The sequence below is a fragment of the Rutidosis leptorrhynchoides genome, chromosome 2 (assembly GCF_046630445.1).
Source record: "Rutidosis leptorrhynchoides isolate AG116_Rl617_1_P2 chromosome 2, CSIRO_AGI_Rlap_v1, whole genome shotgun sequence".
Classification (NCBI taxonomy): domain Eukaryota; kingdom Viridiplantae; phylum Streptophyta; class Magnoliopsida; order Asterales; family Asteraceae; genus Rutidosis; species Rutidosis leptorrhynchoides.
This window is the reverse complement of record NC_092334.1, coordinates 49,562,906-49,582,242: the sequence shown is the minus strand read 5'-3', so window position 1 is coordinate 49,582,242 and position 19,337 is coordinate 49,562,906. Positions and strand designations below refer to the sequence as shown.

General features: G+C 34.7%; 5 protein-coding genes across 7 annotated transcripts; 3 read left to right on the top strand and 2 right to left on the bottom strand.

Annotated features, from left to right (window-relative positions):
- Positions 1–583: 583 nt before the first annotated feature.
- Positions 584–3,235, top strand: LOC139890847 (uncharacterized). 2 transcript variants are annotated; one of them, XM_071873773.1, is made up of 2 exons: positions 584–685; positions 1,890–3,235. In XM_071873773.1, exon 2 carries the CDS (start codon positions 1,903–1,905, stop codon positions 2,887–2,889), a length of 987 nt encoding a protein of 328 aa, XP_071729874.1. In that variant the 5' UTR covers positions 584–685; positions 1,890–1,902; the 3' UTR covers positions 2,890–3,235. The 2 variants fall into 2 exon arrangements, with proteins under 2 accessions (XP_071729874.1, XP_071729875.1); XM_071873774.1 differs by lacking the exon at positions 584–685 and adding an exon at positions 724–762.
- Positions 3,236–3,769: 534 nt separating this feature from the next.
- Positions 3,770–6,517, bottom strand: LOC139890846 (GPI mannosyltransferase 1-like). The gene is made up of 6 exons (XM_071873772.1): positions 6,402–6,517; positions 6,208–6,265; positions 5,664–5,943; positions 5,231–5,413; positions 4,330–4,877; positions 3,770–4,252 (listed from the first exon to the last, which is right to left on the bottom strand). Exons 3-6 carry the CDS (start codon positions 5,932–5,934, stop codon positions 3,947–3,949), a joined length of 1,308 nt encoding a protein of 435 aa, XP_071729873.1. The 5' UTR covers positions 5,935–5,943; positions 6,208–6,265; positions 6,402–6,517; the 3' UTR covers positions 3,770–3,946.
- Positions 6,518–7,522: 1,005 nt separating this feature from the next.
- On the bottom strand, positions 7,523–9,365 carry LOC139890843 (probable plastid-lipid-associated protein 4, chloroplastic). The gene is made up of 6 exons (XM_071873769.1): positions 8,968–9,365; positions 8,389–8,502; positions 8,215–8,310; positions 8,038–8,112; positions 7,877–7,944; positions 7,523–7,803 (listed from the first exon to the last, which is right to left on the bottom strand). Exons 1-6 carry the CDS (start codon positions 9,262–9,264, stop codon positions 7,731–7,733), a joined length of 723 nt encoding a protein of 240 aa, XP_071729870.1. The 5' UTR covers positions 9,265–9,365; the 3' UTR covers positions 7,523–7,730.
- Positions 9,366–10,878: 1,513 nt separating this feature from the next.
- Positions 10,879–17,600, top strand: LOC139890844 (uncharacterized). 2 transcript variants are annotated; one of them, XM_071873771.1, is made up of 11 exons: positions 10,879–11,144; positions 12,367–12,595; positions 12,709–12,856; positions 13,364–13,462; positions 13,756–13,913; positions 14,284–14,449; positions 14,573–14,709; positions 15,120–15,789; positions 16,381–16,493; positions 16,779–17,034; positions 17,129–17,600. In XM_071873771.1, the coding sequence occupies exons 1-11, from the start codon at positions 10,946–10,948 to the stop codon at positions 17,405–17,407; spliced, it is 2,454 nt and encodes an 817-aa protein (XP_071729872.1). In that variant the 5' UTR covers positions 10,879–10,945; the 3' UTR covers positions 17,408–17,600. The 2 variants fall into 2 exon arrangements, with proteins under 2 accessions (XP_071729872.1, XP_071729871.1); XM_071873770.1 differs by having other exon boundaries at positions 13,364–13,474.
- A 700-nt stretch (positions 17,601–18,300) lies between these two features.
- LOC139887862 (uncharacterized) lies at positions 18,301–19,038 on the top strand. The gene has a single exon (XM_071870913.1). The coding sequence runs from the start codon at positions 18,301–18,303 to the stop codon at positions 19,036–19,038; it is 738 nt and encodes a 245-aa protein (XP_071727014.1).
- The last annotated feature ends 299 nt before the right edge of the window (positions 19,039–19,337 follow it).

Here is a 19,337-nt window from a genome sequence, read left to right as displayed (position 1 = left end):
TCCTCCTCCAACGTTCTAACTTATTCTCTCAATTCTTGGATAGGTAAGGGCGTTCATATTGATAAAGTCGATGGGATTACAAATCGGCCGGATCAAAGGAATCGCAAAGGTTTTTCTAAGTCGATTAAGCCAACCTAGGTTATTTGTTTTGTGTTTTTTTGCTTATGCTTTTTGTATCTTGCCTGTGTTTATTGTGTTGGGTTTAGATGTTTATCTTGTTGATCTCGTTAGTGTTAGTTGTAACTTTTGTTTGGGATCCGTTTAGGTTTCAGTTGAGTTAGTTTATTATACTTCTTACTTTTCTCGAGCCTTCTCGCGGGTTGCCTTTTCTTATGTCTCGATTAAGGTTCCTGAAATCTTTCGATGAAGTTCCTTTTTTAATAGTAATCTTTACTTTATCTTTATTTTAGCAAAAAAAAAAAAAAAAAGAAAGAAAAAAAAAAAATCTTCTAAATATTTTTGACCCAATATATTATCTGGATGGTTAAAAGTTTTTTGTTTTAATTTTTTTTTTTTTTTTCGCTTGATATTGCTACGTGACTATCGAATATTTGCATCATCGTTTCCGAAGATTACTATCTATATTCACTCACTCAAATTACTCGATCTCCGTACACTTCCTCATATTTCTCCATATTCTTAAAAACGAAGAAACCCTAGGCGTACTCATATTTCTCATTTTCAGGTGTGTGTCTTTAAAACTTAAATCAGGGTTAAATAGATTTCAAAGATACTCACTTTTGATGCTAAAATATCGTATTTGTATGTTTATTCGTTCTTTTCTATGCTTATTTGTATTGTATGTTTTTGTGATATATCTGGTACTCCGTATAATATATTGGTTTCAAGCTCTATGGTTGGTTTATGCATAATTTGGTTTCGATATTTCACTTCATTCGAAGTTAATGCACCTAGGGTTTTATTTACTTTTTTGCTGTTTTTCTTTTACTTTCCAGGTGAAAATTTTCTCTTTAGATGATGTTCCACCTTAATTTAGTTAAAGTTATTGGCTTTATGGTTATCCTAAAATCAAAATTTTCTTGTCCATATAAACTAGGCTGTATTTAGGAAATGGTTTGTGTTGGTTGCGTTTTTGCTGTTTAAAAGTTGTACTAATTAATCTGTTAGATGATAAGTTTATATTTCTTTAGTAAAATTAAGATGGAGTGTATGACCTGAATTAGAGCTGATTGTCTCGTGTGTGTAATGAACAAAATTTGTGAACAAGATCCTTTTCATAGCCTGGTAGACCTGTGCATAACTTGTTCATTATTCTCTGATGCTTGTGTTATGACATGATCTGTTTTTGGTAATAGTAGTAGCAGGTTCATTCATTATAATATATTAATATATGTATATGATATGACTTTTGAAGCATATAGAATTGAGAGAAATTAATACCAATGAGAATATTGAAAATGGGGAATTTGGGTAATGTGTTTTATTCTAGCGGGTCAAATGGATGTGTTTTATTCTAGCGGGTCAAATGGTTTAAGGTAAAGAATATTACTGAAAAGGAAATTGTTTAAATTGGTTAAATGGGGTCAACGTGATCCGAAGTGTATGTAGATGTATCAAAACCTCACAACTTGTTTTTTCATAGTAACTTAGATTGAAAATTGTACTAACATAGTTATTTATTCACATTTACTATCTCTTATATATAAATTTAATAAATGAATAGCTAGGTGTATTGTGTACCAAAACAAACCAGTCCTGTGCGGTTTGGTATGCAACACTGATTAATCACTTCTTTTAGGTTTTGACTTATCGTCCAAATCCGCACAATCACTCCATTTTGCCACTTCTGTATCTTAAAAATATACAATATCTCACTGTCTTTTATTATCTGAAGTCTTACGATGTATTACTGTGTCTATTCATGCTAGGTTTATTATCAAAATGGCCAAAGGTACTAGAGGAAGATGTAGAAGTGTTTCACGTCAATGCAGAATGACCCCATACTCAATGCTGACTTGTCAACACAAGTCAAAGGACCCAAATGAACATAAATCCTCAATTGTGATGCATACAAAAGATTGGGAAGATATAACATGTTCTGTCTGCATGGAGTATCCTCATAATGCTGTTCTTCTCTTATGTTCATCTCACGATAAAGGTTGTCGCCCGTATATGTGCGGAACCAGTTCTCACTATTCCAATTGCCTTGACCAGTACAAAAATGCTTGCACAAAAGTGACATCATCACCACATCACTCCCAGTCTCTGCAAACAAACACTGACCAAATTTCTGGTTGGCCTGTTGAGAAATGTGGAGGTGGGTCCGGGCTTTCGTGCCCCCTTTGTAGAGGTCAAGTCAAAGGGTGGACCGTGGTGGAATCGGCTCGAAAATATCTTAATGCTAAAAATAGAATGTGCATGCATAACGACTGTTCGTTTGTTGGTGGATACAAAGAGATGAAGAAACATGTGAGATCCGAGCATCCTTTCGGTAAGCCACGTGAAGTGGACCCCGATCAAGAACAGAGATGGAGACGGCTTGTGCGTGAACGCGAGCGGGATGACGTGTTTAGCATAATCACGTCCTCATTGCCTGGTTCGATGGTGTTTGGTGATTATGCCATAGAAAGGAACAATGATGATCGGTTCGAAACAAGTTTAGTCCATATGCTTCTTTTGTTTCGTGCATTTGGTCCAAGTGGAAACACGGGTGGTTTTACTTTTGGAGGGATGAGAAGACGTAATGATGTTGGTGGTCGTGTTAGTGATGATGATGATGATCATGATGATGATGATGATGGTGATGGTAATGGTGACGATAACAATGGGATGTCATTGGCTAACCGTTTGCGACGACAGGGTAGGGTTTTATTGGGAAGATCGGGAAGGCGAAGAAGGAATCGAGTAGTCAACCGAGGTCAAGTATAGGTGTACAGAGTAAATTTAGAAAAGGGAATCAGGAAGATGTTAAAATTGTCGTTTTAATTAAGTTAGTTTTGGTGGTTTCTATGCATCCCTGTTCATCTGTCAACAAATGTATGCACAGCTCCTACTTGAAGCCATGACAGAAGAAGACTGCAGTCACTTATTTATTTTGTTTCTTAATTTAATTTAAAGTTTCAGTTGTTGACCACAGGGTTGACTAAATTTTATGTCTGTAATCTACTGATTCCCTGGACCTGTTTATGTTTTTGAAGTTCATGAGTCAAAAACATTCTTGAATCTGAATTACATCAATATGAAGTTGCAACTTGCAAGCACATATGTTACTGGTTCGGGGTTTTTTAACATCCAGCATTAAAAATCAGATAACAAGTTTATTTATTTATTTATTTTTGTGCAATTTTGATACCACGTACCGTATGTGTTACGGGTTGCTGTTTCAATAATTATGCTTGTTTGTTAAACATCGCATTATTGTATATCCCAGGTTTTAACTTTTTCCAATTAAGATTGTGGTACTCTTATCTGTTTATTACGAATACCACTAAATGCCAAGTTTTTGTATTGTTTTATTTTGGCCGAGATTATGTTTTCGTTAGTCTACTTAACGATATTTGTATACCGAGCTTATAAAAAGTTAATATCATTACTATTCTGCTTCTCGCGGTACGATTGTATCTTTCTTATTAGTGCATAAGCTATCTAGAACCTAACTAATTATTACCGTAATATTTTGTGTTGGAAACTTGGAGGTATGTTAGCAACATTTTAGGCCCTGTTTAAAAATCTAACACGATACTTTGTGGATCACTAATGAAATCCATCCTAATTATCTGTACATTAGAAACAAAAATATCAGGCTAAAGAAGAAAGTATGCATCGCACAATATTCATCTGACTAACGTGTCACTTTACAACAATCATCTGAATCGTCATCAAGTCAAATTTGCACTAAAACCATGGTCAAAAACTAGTTGTATAGCCCAGGTCTATTTAAACTAAAAGGTAAAATTACATAAACACATCCATCTTTGCATTTTACTCACTCAGTTTTCTGAGAGCGTGAAGGGACTACATGTTTAAAAACCGGAGAATACGTGTGCCGGAGAATGATGGTGATCATCACATATGTATTAGCAGCAAAGAACAATAAACTTGCTGCCCAAAGTTGTAAAAAGACTTGCCTGCCTTTAAATTCAAGCATATAACCCCAAAATAGCCAATGAGTTTGGGCTCCAATCCATAACAAAACGCCTAAAATCCCTTCCCATTTGAGCTTCATTTTACTCCATGGGAGTATTAGTGGCAACAGACAAAAAAACCATACAAAGTACTGGGCTGTTATCACCTGAAAAATGGCGCATATTTATGTCATCAAATGAAATGTTACAAAAATAAAAGGTTTCACCTATAGTAGTAACTAACCTTGTTGAATGCTACAAAAGCTACTGTCTGTACAAAGAAGCAGAAAGGGAAATCTTGTGCAAAACGGGAAATTAACACCAGCTGCACTATTAACTGAGGTAGAAATGAGATGAGTTTTTCTAAAATTGTGAGCTCGCGTTCATAATTGAGATAAATGTGATAGAAGTAAATGGAAAAATTGTGTCTGGGATCTGTGCGAGTTAAGTGGTACAACAGGGCTTCATGCAAGAACTCCCATTCATATAAATAGAAGAATAATCCAGTGAAAAAGAAGAATACGGTTGCTGAAATTAGCCCAAATAAGATTCTTGATCTGGAAAACATGCTTAAGAAGAGAACAAGCAATCGGTTTAGAAAGTTATGTTTGTTGGTGCCTGAATTAGTACCTAATTTGGATTCTCTTAAATTCCAATTTGTGATGGATGGCGTTTTACCAGGTTGGAAATGGTATGGATCAAGAATTAGGATGATAGGGAGGGCATAAATAATAGGGTAGATTCTCATATGAACAACAAGACCGTACCAAACGGCTCCTTGAAAAATATTACCTGAAAATGGAAACATATCGAATATGTATAGCCAACACCCATATTTTCATTTAAAAAAGAGATAATATTCATATTCATATATATTGTATGATTACATAAACTTCTCAAAAGTACAAGTATACACCTTTCTTGGATTAATTAATTAAAAACGTTGAAACGGTCGATATTCGATGAGTGACTTCTGGTAACACATTAGACCCGTTTTTTCAGTTTTGTTTTATAACTTTACCCATTTGACCCATTTGAAATAGAGTATAACCCAACTTGATTCATAATGGGTAGACTTATTAGCATGCAATTAACAAGTGAATAGAAATACATGTGGAAGATTTTAACGAGAATACAGGCCGTACCTCTCATGAGACAAACAATGATCCACAAAAGAATGGCACAAACGACGGGTTCACAGTTGCCACGTGTTCCAATGGTGAAAGTAAATGGATTGAAAAGCCATACAATTACAGAGTATATGCTCAGATTTTCAGGCACTCCACGAAGCTTCAGAATTGTACGGATAAAGTATCCAACAAGTAAGTCTGCATTATAAATATAGATAATATAAGTCTGGATTAAAAGGATAATATCAGGTGTGAGAAACAAGTTTCGGGTCAACCTAACCGAGCCCTTACATAAAACATGTTTCAAACCGAACCAGTGGTTTACATAACAACCCCTGCACACATATTGTCACCTCTAAGGAGAATATTCAAAGTGCATTTTGAAGAGGAAAAGTATGTGCTTTTCTCTCACAAATAAAAAATCATGTACGTAAAATTAAGTGTTTACCTGAAGCGGAGAAAAGGAACTTCCCCCAAGACCGATGAATAAAGGAATTTGGTGCAAGAAGATACGCAATCAAAGGAGAGTAACGGTATGTGGATCTTTTGTAAGGCGATTTTCCAGATACTACTAAAGCCGCAGCATCTGAAAAAACAAGGTAATCGACATCTGTATACCTAACCTCCATATGAGTATCCTGCCATTCTCCATATACAATTAAGAACACACGTAGAACTGCAGAGAAGATTATAAGGGACTGAAAGTTTAACACTTTCATTACTCCTAGCTGCCAGAAAAAGGACAATATACAATTATCAACCATCTTGAATCTCAGATTCAATCCATTAATTAGAAAACTAAATCCATGTGGTATGATAAATCCTTCAACAACAACTGAAGCAGCTTCATTCTTAGGTCAAAAAATGAATTAGCTAAATTACTCATACATGAATTATATCAAACACATGGTGTGCACACCTTCCATTCGTTTTATGCATCAACCCAAAACAAAATCAACAATTAAAATAAATAATTATCTCATACAAATCACCTGAATGTACAAATTATTGACAAATTCGACCACTTCAAGCTTTCAGTCAATTAGGAACCTGTAAATCCATAAAACTAACACTCAATCAGATTAATTTAAACTATGTTTGTAGCTTTTTACTACTACATTCAGTTGATGAACCTCGTTTTAAGAAATCAAATCGAAGTACTAAAAAAAAGACATGAATCTCGCACCTTCAACAGTCGGTCACTAATTTTATTCTAAATGGCTTGACATCGTTGATGCTTCCTTGCCGGAATTTAAAGCCTAAATTGATTAAGGTTTTATGTTTCGATTTGGAGATGGAGATTGAAGCTAAGAAGTAGTCGAGAAAAATAAGTTTGATTTCAGATTTGATTTTTTGGTTAGAAGGATGAAGATAGGTAAAATGACGAAAATATCCTCATACCTGGTATATTGACTTAACTGAAGAATTTAGCGATTTTTAACGGAGGGATGATCTATGCAAAGAAAAATTACCTATTCAAGAGGGAGAGGGGAGGGGGGGCAAAAAAAAAAGTTTAGAAATGAAGAGAGCAATTTAGAATAAATTCAGGGATGAGTTTTGTAATTATGTCAGAAAAACGCAAAACTATACTTGACCCCCTATACTTTGAATAATTGTAAAACGGCTCAAAACTGAAATCCATATAGTACGAGTAATAAACTGAGTAGTACTGATTTCACCTCATCTGCTATTAACACGGTAACACCCATCACCCATAGTGATACACACAAATCGTTGTTAGCGTATTAATTATTTATTACTTCTAATGCCGTTGTTAAATTTTATCTGTACTTTTTTCGGATATTTTATTATGAAACTCTGCTACTACGTTTACTGCAGGCTGCTGCTAATCTAATTCCTCTTATGTAGAAAAGGTTGCAGTCAAGCTTGAAGCTTTTAAAAGTACTTGGTCTGTAAACAGAAAGTCAAAGAAAAATTGTAGAAATATTAACAAATTTAGCAAGTCATATGTTTTGATGATGCCATTTGCTTTGACTTGACATTTGTTACTTCTGTTAACCACTACTTATATTAATGTTACTCGCTGACTTTATGAATCAGGAATATTTGATATTTCACTAAGACAATGACACAATTAATGAAGCAATTAGCTGATAGAGATGCCAATGGCTGGTTGAAAGCGGTGACTATTCTTTGTAAAATAACCATCATTATTATTATGATAATGCTGAACTACAAAATCACTTGGCAATGACATTTTTTTTTTATTTTGTAGAAAGCACACGGGACATATGCCTATAATAGAGGGCTTTTGTGATCACGCGACTGTACTTTTTGCTTCAAAACTTGTCGTTATTTATATAATCCTCGATAACTAGGACATTGTGAAGGTTTGACCAACGTATACAAATTACTGTATGGTACTATAATATAATACAATCCAGATTATCAGGAGTTGAAGCCTGGCTTAAGCGAATTGAAAGTTGTTTCGCTATTGAGGATGTTAAAAAAAAGGCGTGTATCTTCTCACAAGACCGTTGTTTTTGCAGTTGCATCACAAGGGAACACGATAAGAAGGATCAATCATCCTTAACACAAACAGGTTTCCCTTATTGCCTCTTGATACCCTGCACAACATGTTAATAACGTGTGAGTACGAAGCTAACATAACACATAAAAGTGTATGTGTTTGACTTTCACCTCAATTCTTCATCCAAGTATGTTATTTCCAGTGAACCTCGAGCTGTATCTGGCGCTTTAACAGGTATCTTTAAAACATGAATGAAAAGTTGTAATTAGACTTCTGTTAAGGACATGATCAGGTAATCAACATTTTGCATCGAATATATAAATCATCTTACCAATCCAAAAATCTTGAAATAGTCGAATTTCACCGCTACCTTTTTGGCGCTCACTGGTGTTAGGTCTGCTGTCACCTACGGATACATAATCCCATTGAAAATAATCTCATTTTCATCTTTACACTAAAAATGGTTACACAATAAAGTTTAGATCAGTTGTGCATATTAAGAAGATACCTGGTTAAAAGTTGGAAATGATTCCATATTTTGAGCTCTTAGTGTGTCGGCATTGATCGCTTGATAATTTACACGTGACCTAAGTAGCTTGGGTCTCTGTTAAAAAGACACAGTGTCGATAAACATTCTAAAAGATTATAAAATGTGTTGAAGATATAATTACAATATACAGACCTTAGTTTGTAGAATCGATTGTGAAGTGGTGTATATGAGTTCCCATTTTCCGTCAAGTAAGGGAGACTTAAGCGGCTCTTTCGTTGAATTTGCTGCTTCAAGTTTTCGAACTATCTAAATCAGCAAACAATTTAGGTCCGAGCAAGAAACAAATACAACACATTGTATGATTAAGGAACTTTCATGATATATATTTCCAATAGTCCACTAATTCATCCATACAGGCTTTACATAAATATCAATTACATAACTTTTCAAAATATGTAAGATAATGGATCAAAATGTGTGGAGTTGGGTTGACCCATGAGCAATTTCCTTTAAATTTTACAAATTTAGCACCAAGTTCATATCTTTTAACAGTTTATATCATTCAACATGATTTGGCATAAAACTTTTTGCAAACTTCAACATTTCATTCCTTTTTTTGGCGTTAAAAGTTTGTCCCTTTGACACTTTATGCTTTCAAGATTCTATATTATTACTATTCAGTTCTAACAACAAAACAAGTTATTATTATTATTATACTATAAAAATAAAACAAAAATCTGTAAATATAGGTGTTATAAAAGAATGAACAACCTGCTCAATTATTTGTTGATCTTCAAGGGAAGCTTCAGCCCCACGATCAAGAGGAACAATCGCCTCAAGAAGCTCTTGTTTGATGGACTCAGCATTTTTGGGTTTGTTCAAAAAATCTGTAAAGAAAGAAACATTAGTCCTCAATTTGGATTTTGAGATATGTGTGAGTGAAAATTGTTGGTTGTTGGCTGGAAAAGTAATGGAGGAAAGGGTTGAATGGTGGTGGTGGAGTTTAGAGAGATGGTGTTGAGTGGTGGTGGTGGTGATGGTGGTTGAGGGTGTGGATAATATGGCCATAGAAAATAAATAAATAAAAATTTATCTAGTGGTTGTTATGTTGTTCATTTGTGCCTTTCGTATGCGTGCGTGTTTTATTTTATTTCAGTGAAATTTCGTTAAGCACATAAGTTATCATGTAATTTATACACGATTTTCTTTAGAGGGCATTTAAAATAAATAATAAATAAATAACTATAACACAACATGTATTATTATTCGCCATGAAGTATTTTTCTTTAACCGTGGAGTACTTATGGCCTCTTAGCCATATGTGCGGCTGAGAAAAAATGAAAGCAGGACCCATGACACTTTGAATCATTAGGGTTGCTTTGCGTCATATGGTTTTTTTGTTGTTATTGTTACGGCAGCGATCGATCCTTTTTCGACCGCTGACGTTGTTGATTGTGTTTTTTTATATGCTTATCCCTGCAACTATTACATATGCATTCGTAGTTAGCTTGTTAGACTTGTTTTACTTCCTAATCATTTGTGTTTCGTCATGTTAGGCTTGTATTACTTCCTAATCATTTGTGTTCCGTCATGTTGGTAGAATTTGTGATTTACGTTATTGTTTATTTGCCGTTTGTTTTGACTAGGTTTTGAAATATCTATTGTTTCGGTTGTAATTGTTAATTTTCAAATCCGTTCATTGTTATTAAGTTTTGTTTTTTTGTCAAAAAAAATATTTGTACATTATTTGTTTAGACTATTTGTTATGATACATGGTGTGGGTGTGGGTGTGGGTGTGAGTGTGGTTTTTTTTTTTTTTTTTTTTTTTTTTTTTGACGACAGAGCAATGTGAGTTAAATATATTATATTATGGTGGTATGAGATGAAGTGTATGTGAGAAGTGTGATGTTGATGTATTTGATTGATAATTGGATTAAATGAGAATAAAAAATAATTTCATTAAAAACAATTAATAAAAAACATAAAAAATCAAATTTTGCCCGATTACAATCACTCACGAGGCATTGCTACTCTCTTTTAAAACTCACCCACGCTCCATAACCCCAAAAAAATCGGCGTTGCTTTTGCCAACTAGGCAAGCCACACAGTAGCTTATATCAAGTAACAAACAACCTTAGGTTGATTATAATGTGTAGTGTTTAGTTATGTTTTAATTATAGTGTTATTATGTTGATTATTTTGATTTTGATTTGATGTGATCTTAGTGTAGTTTTTAGTCATGGTAGGATCGTCTTATCAACTCAAAAAAAGCACTCGTAATAAAAAGAGTAACATTTTGTTTAAAAATGTAATAGTTATTTTAACAAGAAAAATAAAATAAAAAACGTAATAGTTATTTAAAATCGGCCTACATTAAAGAAGTCTCTTTCTAGTCCAATGAAATCAAGTCATATACTAGACTGGACTAGAAGATAAGCTTAAAGTTTGTCTATAACCAAATTGAAGGATAACACCAGAAAATCAACTTAGCAGTTTATGAGTTCCCTACTAAAATTCATAACCCGACCCGTTTACCTAAAGGGCAATAATAATTGGATCAATAATACCCCCATGTGAGCAAAATCGACATTTGATTTAGAAAGAAAAAGAAGCAATGTCGACCATTTTAAAGAGGCCAAACACTCCAAGGAACTAACTTTTTTTTTCCTTCATCAAAATAAATCCAAAAACTTCAAGAAATTGACAATCTTGAACAGTGAATTCCTGTTTTTATATTACAGAAATTAAAATGCAATCAAATTTTCCAACACCCATATCTTTAATCCCAAAAAAATACCATCATCATCACCAATCTTTATGTAAAATTGTGTCATGTGCAAACAATCATTCATCTTCTTCATCTTCATCTTCAGAGAAGAAACATGGGTTTAAGCTTCTTGGCCACTCTCTTAGTGATATTAAATATAAGCTAAATGACTTTGATAGCAGTAAGTGTGCTTTCTTTTTAAATTTTTAGCATACTCATATTTACCTTGTTGTTCAATTAACTATGTTTGTTATATCTGTTAATAAGAATAAGAATTTACTTTATTGGTTTATGGAAATTAATGATCTTTGATCAAATTGGTTAGTGTGTATTTAGCTTCAAAGGACTTTCAAGATAACATACACAATAATGTTAGTTAGGTGGTACCAAACCTTATGCTCTTTCCTCTTTTTTTTACCCAAATGTTTGCAAAATGTGAGTGTATGCCTCATATAAAACCTTGGAAATTTCATGTATAAAATGTGTTCACTGTTGTTTTATCTTATCTTATGGTGATCCTTTTTTATAGTTAAATAAAGGTAGATGTAGTCACCCCTCTAACATTTGTAGTTAATGGCAGCTAAGAAAAGGAACCATCGAATGCAAGAATTTGATATGCCCTTAAGAAAATTTATAACTAGTTTGTAAAATTCACCCATTAGATTGTTGGTGTCATCTAATAATCATTTTAGGTAATTGGGATTAATTGAAAGCAAGAGTTATCTAGTAATACTCAACAACGGGTTTGAAGAGTGTGGGCTGAACGCCCGTAAGAGTGTGCTATGCTAGATATTGTAGTGAAAATAACGAGAGTCAAGGGGGCCGTGCCCCCTTGTGGGGTTCAAGAGAAGCGCCCCTGGTTCGGGTCACTGTATTCTAAACACACTTTCAACACTCTAACATCCATCCAGAATATACAATCTACATTTGTTAGATTTGTTATCTTTTAGCCTAGACGACAAGTCATTCCTTGTCTTATCCCAATGAAGATTTCATGTAACCCGAGGCTAATAGGGTCGAAATACTTGATTAGGAAAGTGACTACACGATTCAAGGAACTATCCGGTGATCTTATTCTATAACCCTAGCCCTAATATCTAACAGTATTGGCTATCCATTTCTTCAAGGTTTTGTTCAAGATGAGATTGCTATTTGCCCTTAGTGTGAAAAGCTGCATGATTTTTTGTTTATCTCTAAGAATCTTCTTCTCTCTTTTACACTGATAAAGGGGGTTATGCATTTTCATATTATCGTTTAATTTGGCATGTCAAAACTGTTGCATGTGTAATTACTAGTGTGACATGTAATAATACAATATTCATGCTTACTCTTTCACTCTCCTTATGCAAACGTACAGTTTTTTTTAACCAATAGCTTAATTTTATTCATGTATGTTGTGAAAGGTTCGGCGCAAGATGCCTTAAACATTTGGGTATCAAAAACAACAAACTTTTTTAATGAAGTGACTTCTCCACTTCTCAAGAATACGCAAGATAAAAAACCTACAACGGGAAATACATATGAGCTCGATGACATGGGCGAATTCTTCCTGGCTGAGCAGACTATTGATAGCCGAACGCCAGGTGGAGATCTTTCATTGGCTGCCATTGTTTCCATTGAGCAGTTTAGTAGGTGAGCCTAAGTATCTAAAAAAGTTACTTATTTCATTTGATTACATTTAACAGAAGTATTAATATCGAAAGTAAATGAAAAGTTCCTAACTTTTTGGAGTGTAAGATATGTAGGATGAATGGGTTGACTGGGAAGAAAATGCAGAGAATTTACAAGGCACTTGTGCCTTCGTATGTGTATAATGATGCTCGTAATTTAGTGGAATATTGCTGCTTTAGGTTCTTGTCCAGAGACAGTTCCGAAGTTCATCCTTGCCTTAAGGTTTGTCAGTCCGTCCAATCAACTATTAATCATCTTATATGCTAATATGCACTGTTGTGAAAGTCGGCCGACACGTCGGTTTGGGGACTGGTCCCATTTTGGTCAAAAACGCCTAAAAAGTCGGTAAACACTAAAGGGTCAGGTCAAAGTTGGGCTGAGTCGGGGCTGAGTTGGTCAAAGTCTGTCAAAGTCAAAGTCAAATTTTAATATTTTATAAAATTAGATGTTTTGCGCTATATCTATATTTGAAATGTTTATGCTTTTCATATATTTATATGTATGTTTAATTTATTTATTACTAAAAGTCAACGTTGGTCTACATCGTCCCTCCAAGGTCCTGACCGACTCATTCCCGACTCACAATTTTTACAACCTTGCTATTATGTTCATAAATTGAGGTCGAAATTTCTTTTAAAGGTGGAAACTAGATATGTGAGGTGTATTTTTTTTTTAAAGGGATATTTGAGGTGTATTTGTTATATATATTGACATTGTTTCGTACAACAGGAGCCTGCATTCCAAAGACTTGTATTTGTAACTATGCTTGCATGGGAGCATCCTTACACCAACAAATATGAATCTCATGGAGAGAAAGCTTCATTTCAGGTTCATTTTTCTGTACGTAATGCTCCCTTTATTCTTCACTTGTCGTCAAATAAACTACTATAAATTTCAAAGTTGATATGAAAAACTTCTGCTTTTATGAGAACAATGCAAATATTTGATGAGGTGGATGCTAAAAGGTTGATGCTTTATACGTTTCTCCACTTTACAATTTCATTTTTATGTCCCATTGTATAGTTTGTAAAGAAACTGACAAGGTGGGTGCCAATTGCAGAGAACAAAGGCCATGTTACAAAATTGTTAATTTTTTTTCCTTCATTTTTTGTATATTGAAGAGGAAGCTTGTAGGGGAAGAGGCATTTGTGCGCATTGCTCCTGCTATTTCGGGCCTAGCAGATATGCCAACGGCGCATAACCTTTTTAAGGCTCTTGCTGGTGGTCAGAAAAGCATCTCATTCGATGTATGGTCTAAATACATCGGTGAACTTCTCAAGTAAGCTACTTATTTGCATCTTTTATTAACCATTAATTTCCATCAGTTAAGTAATTCATATTAATAGAAATGTAGAGGTGGTAATATGTACCTAATTAGTTATATATAGGTCAAATTTGACTTGTGTTTATCTTAATTGGATCAAATACTATTTTTTTAGCTAGAAGGTGAATGACTCAAATGGGTTGAAGTCGTTCAAAGTCATTACAAATGCATAAAATTGTAATAGTGTTGGTCTTTACTTTTATTTTATAGCACCCATAAAAAAAGTTTTGAACTTTCATACGCCCAGAAGAATAACTGCTCAAGAACTTGTTCAAAAGATTCATTTTTTATTGCTATTGCCAACTTTTTTTTTTTGTATCTGCAGAGTGTATGAAGGAAGGAAATCATACCATCTAGAAGAAGCTCCCCAGATTTCGGCCGAGCGAATCTTATGCCTTGGAATCGGTAGAAAAAGACCCGTTCTTAAATGGGAGAACAATGTTGCATGGCCCGGAAAACTAACACTGACCAATAAAGCACTCTACTATGAGGTATATTGGGTTGAAATCACCATCTCAAATAATATTGATAACTAATAATCTGCTTTATTCATGTTTACACAAATGTCGTGATCAGAAATATCAAGTAATTAGCTAACTTGGACAACGTTACAGGCAATTGGACTAAAGGGCCAAACGAATGCTATTAGAATGGATCTTACGAGACGTGCCTCACGTGTACAGAAAACTAGGGTGGGACCATTTGGTTCTGATCTTTTTGACTCTGCTATCTCTGTTACCTGTGGTCCAGAGTGAGTAAGCTTCAAAAACTCATATTTTCTAATTTTTGACAATCGAGAAATCTTGATTATTTATCTTAATTCACTGGAAGTGGCAATTTGACCCATTTACTTATGAATGGGTCAATCTAAGTTAGCTAAAAAAAGAAACATGCCGAATGGGTCAAAAGTCGCCAAGAATACGTAGAATCTTCTAAGTCATAATTAGATTATTTTTTCGAGTAATATAATTTGGTAATATTATGTGGCTGATTGATTATTTAAATAACCTCAAAATAGTTGAATACAAACTGTTTCTCATCAACCTAAACCTACTGACCCATATTGACTGCTACCAACATATAACCTGTTACCCAACCGATTTGGGCCAGCCCTGTCTTGCCACCTTGATTTTACTTAATATTGCATACCCAACTTATCAGGTCTAAGCCATGGGTACTTGAATTTGTCGATTTGGGAGGTGAAATGAGGCGAGACGTATGGTATGCTTTCATTAAAGAAGTCATCTCCTTATACCAATTCATACGAGACTTTGGACCCAAAGAAAACGACCCGTTTATCAAACATGTTTACGGTGCTCAAAACGGTAACGCAAGGGCCACAGCTTACGCCATTAACGGTATCGCAAGACTACAAGCTCTACAATTCAGTAAAAAACTATTGGATGAACCAACTAAACTTGTCCAATTTTCATATTTACAAAACGCACCCTATGGAGACATTGTTTGTCAAACTTTAGCAGTAAATTGTTGGGGTGGACAATTGACTAAACGATTGAGAGAAATCGAGTTCGATAAGAATGATGGATCGGATATTTACAGTAGTCATGTATATGATATTGATGGTGGTGTGTATTTAAAAAAGTGGATGCGACATTCATCGTGGACTTCGAATGCTTCCGTTAGTTTTTGGAAGAATACGTTTGTAAAACAAGCGCTCGTTTTGAGTAAAAATCTCGTTGTTGCTGATAAGAGTTTGGTAGAAAAGGCGGCCGTTGCTTGTAGGGTCAAGTATGCTGAGGTGGAGAAGACACAGGCGACGATCGATGCCGCCATGATTGAGGGAATTCCTAGTAATATTGACCTTTTTAAGGTTGAAATTCTTCATCTTTTAGTTAACAAGTTTTTCACAAAAACTTATATCGGTGTTGTAAAAGTCGGTTGAGTCAGCTGGCGCGTCGGTTTGGGGTTAGTCCGTCCCGACTCGCCCAAAAACGCCTTAAAAGTCGGTCAACGCTAAATAATCGGGTCAAAGTCAGGCCGAGTCGTCAAGGTCAAAGTTAGGTAAAAAGAATTATATTTTCTAAAGTTAAATTTGTGTCATATATCTATGTTTCAAATTTTATGTTTAATATGTATATTACTCCCTGTGTCTCTAATTTATTGTCCACTATTCCATTTTGAGATGTATTAAATTAATAAATTAATTGTCCACTTTCATTTTCAGCTAATCAGAAATAGTTTAAGTGGGTCAGATAGAAATCTGATTAGTTGTACTTTTCTTAAACTGTGTGCAATGGTCAAGTGGACAATTAAAAAGGGACGGAGGAAGTATTAATATTCAATATTGGTCAATGCCCGACTCGTTCCCGACTCATAACTTTTACAACCTTGACTTATATCATGTTTTGGAAAAAGTTCTTATATGGATTATAATGCCGTTTCATCATATTGGTTGTTTTAGGAGCTTGTGCTTCCTTTGACCGTCGTTGCAAATAACTTTGGAAAACTTCGACGATGGGAAAGGCCTCACTTGACAGCATCATTTCTTGCATTTGTATATGCACTCATCTATAGGTGATATGAAAACAAATTGTATTTTATAAAGTTTATGTCATTTCCTAAAATTATTAGATTTATATAAGATCTGTGAGTAAACCCGTGACCTGAGGATATCCACGTGTATGGGCATGGATCTAAAAATAAACCCAGTGAATATCTGCAAGCTAACGGGTTGAAAAAAAATCCATAGGCACAGGTGATGGATCTAGTGGATCCGCGCTCACTACCCGCGGGTGCCATGCATAAAAGCAATGTACTTGTTGTTGAGAATTGGTTGAGTATAATTTTTTTTTTCTTCAGGAATTTGTTGTCTTATGTGTTCCCTGTGACATTGATGGTGTTGGCAACAAGCATGTTAGTATTGAAGGGGCTCAAGGATCAAGGCCGTCTTGGAAGAACGTTTGGCAAGGTTACCATACGTGATCAACCACCGTCTAATACAATTGATAAGATCATAGCCGTAAAAGAAGCCATGCGCGATCTGGAGAAATTAATGCAGAATATCAACGTTTCACTTCTAAAAATCCGTACGATTCTTCTTGCAGGACAACCACAGGTTACTTAATTATACTTTATCCTTATTAAACGTTAACAGTACTCCATCTGTCTTACCATAACTAAAATGTTTTTTTTTTTTTTTTTTAATTCAGATAACAACAGAAGTTGCTATGGTGCTTTTGTTGGGTTCCACTATTTTATTAACGGTACCATTTAAGTACGTTGTTTCGTTCCTCATACTCGATCTATTCACACAAGAACTTAAGTTCAGGAAAGAAATGGTTGTGAGACTCAAAAGCTTCTTAAAAGCCCGTTGGGACACGGTACCAGCTGCCCCTGTTTCTGTATTGTCATTCAACTCTAGCACCAATAGCGAGCGAGAAAAGGACATAAAAAACTTGCCAAAATTAGAAAGAACTGAGAACAGGTAGTCAGCCAAAATCCAAAATTCAAAATTCTTTGATGTGTCATGTGTGTAAACTTTTGATTACTATTTTTGTACAGAGATATTAGTTCATAGAAGCTACATTAGTTGGCACAATGTTGTATAGTAGATTAGCAGGCTTCATAATATAATTCAATAAAGTCATGATAACTGTTGATAGATAAGCCAGTTGACTTCAACCCTTTGTTATGTCTATTTCGGTTCATTTGGTTGTTTAGTTAGGTTTTGAAAACTTTTAGAGCCAAACTGAAATCAAATTCAGATTTCAAATTTGAAACCAAACCAAAATTCGAATTTTAATTCGGTCTGATTTTGGTTAAAATTTTAAAAAAATAAAATTAACCAAAATAACCACAAAACTCAATTTTGGATTCGATTTTTTTATTTTAAAATCGGTTTATGTTTACTAATAATTTTATATATTACTGGTTTAATACAGTGTTCGGTTTAAAAGAATTCAAGAAGTAAAAAACAATTCGGTTTGAATTTTTCAGTTTTCATTCAGTTCACTTTTTAAATTAAACTGTATGAAATCGGAGATCGAACACCTTAATGGTCAATTTTAGGAAAAAAGTATCACAAATGTTTTCTTTTTTTACTTCTCCCGTAAATAGTGTTTGATATTTCATGTATATTTAAAATGACAAATTTGTAATATCCTGATACAATTCTTCATAATCTATAAGTGTTTTAAGTACAGTATAATTTAAGAATTATGAAAACGAGGCTTCAATCTGTTATTGATGATGGGACCACTTATCTTCAAGCAGATTAGCAAATTTACTAGGTTTGGTAAATTGGGTGAGGGTACTGGATAACCTATCCGGTAAACGTAACTTATGTAGAAGAAACCTCTAAAGAGCGGTAAACGGTAGCTGTATGGAAGGACACCATTGTCTAGTGTGTGATCGTTATATAAATGGTGCTTGGATTTGGAATTGGTCTCGAAGTGGTTTGGGAAGCAGGAACGAAACCATGTTTAGCAACATGCTAGCTGAGTTGTCGTCTTTTTCGATTGGCCCTCAGCATGATACATGGTCATGGTCTTTATCTTCGGATGGTCTTTTTGCGGTTAATTCCACCAGGAAACATGTTGACAGTATTATGTTGCCTTCGATGTCTCCTGTTACAAATTGGTATAAACCTATTCCTCGAAAAGTTAATGTGTTGTTATGGCGTTTGGGCGTGGAAAGGTTACCAACACGTTTAAATTTATTGATGCGCGGTTTAGAGATTAATTCTATAACATGCCCAGTTTGTTCTCAGAATTTGGAGACTCGTGATCATATCTTTTTTGTATGTGAAGTGGCGTCGCAAATTTGGGTTAAGATTAGAAGATGGGTCGATTGCAACATGCCGGTTTTCAACTCATGGTCTGATTGGATTTTATGGTTCGAGCACTGGAGTGGTTCAGAAGAATGCAAGAACAAGGTAATTGCTATTGCTGCAGCGTGTTTCTGGTTCGTGTGGAAGCATAGGAATGGTATTGTTTTCAACAATTTGATGGTGAAGAAATCCGAGATTTTTGATTCTATTTGTAATTTTTCTTACTTTTGGACTAGATATAGAGGAAAATGTAATATTTCTTGGGCCTCTTGGCTCATGAACCCTTTGTAATTGGTTGGTTGCGGCTTCTCTAGTTTCTTTCTAGAGAGTCGGTGTGTTTTTATAAAATTTTGGCCGTTAAAAAAAAAAAAAAAAAGCCCGGCATGTCAGCCCTAAAAGACTCGGGCCCAATTTCCAATGTTGGTTACCTAAAAGACTCGGGCCCAATTTCCGACGTTGGTTAGTCCATCATAGAATGACACGTCAGCATGGTCAGACTCATATCGGTACAAACATTATTACTTGCTTATAGATAGTACCATGTTACATTCATTTCAACACACATTGTGAGTCCTTTATTGAGACGGGTA

Coding starts and splice junctions, on each gene's coding strand:
- LOC139890843 (XM_071873769.1), bottom strand. CDS start 9,264: ATGGCCATATTATCCACACCCTCAACCACCATCACCACCACCACCACT. Junction 8,311..8,388: donor AATCGATTCTACAAACTAAG/GTCTGTATATTG, acceptor TCTTTTTAACAG/AGACCCAAGCTACTTAGGTC. Junction 8,113..8,214: donor CATTTCCAACTTTTAACCAG/GTATCTTCTTAA, acceptor ATGTATCCGTAG/GTGACAGCAGACCTAACACC.
- LOC139890846 (XM_071873772.1), bottom strand. CDS start 5,934: ATGAAAGTGTTAAACTTTCAGTCCCTTATAATCTTCTCTGCAGTTCTA. Junction 5,414..5,663: donor GTTCCTTTTCTCCGCTTCAG/GTAAACACTTAA, acceptor TTTATAATGCAG/ACTTACTTGTTGGATACTTT. Junction 4,878..5,230: donor CATTGTTTGTCTCATGAGAG/GTACGGCCTGTA, acceptor TTCCATTTTCAG/GTAATATTTTTCAAGGAGCC.
- LOC139890847 (XM_071873773.1), top strand. CDS start 1,903: ATGGCCAAAGGTACTAGAGGAAGATGTAGAAGTGTTTCACGTCAATGC.
- LOC139890844 (XM_071873770.1), top strand. CDS start 10,946: ATGCAATCAAATTTTCCAACACCCATATCTTTAATCCCAAAAAAATAC. Junction 13,475..13,755: donor CATTTCAGGTTCATTTTTCT/GTACGTAATGCT, acceptor TGTATATTGAAG/AGGAAGCTTGTAGGGGAAGA. Junction 16,494..16,778: donor GTATATGCACTCATCTATAG/GTGATATGAAAA, acceptor TTTTTTCTTCAG/GAATTTGTTGTCTTATGTGT.
- LOC139887862 (XM_071870913.1), top strand. CDS start 18,301: ATGGAAGGACACCATTGTCTAGTGTGTGATCGTTATATAAATGGTGCT.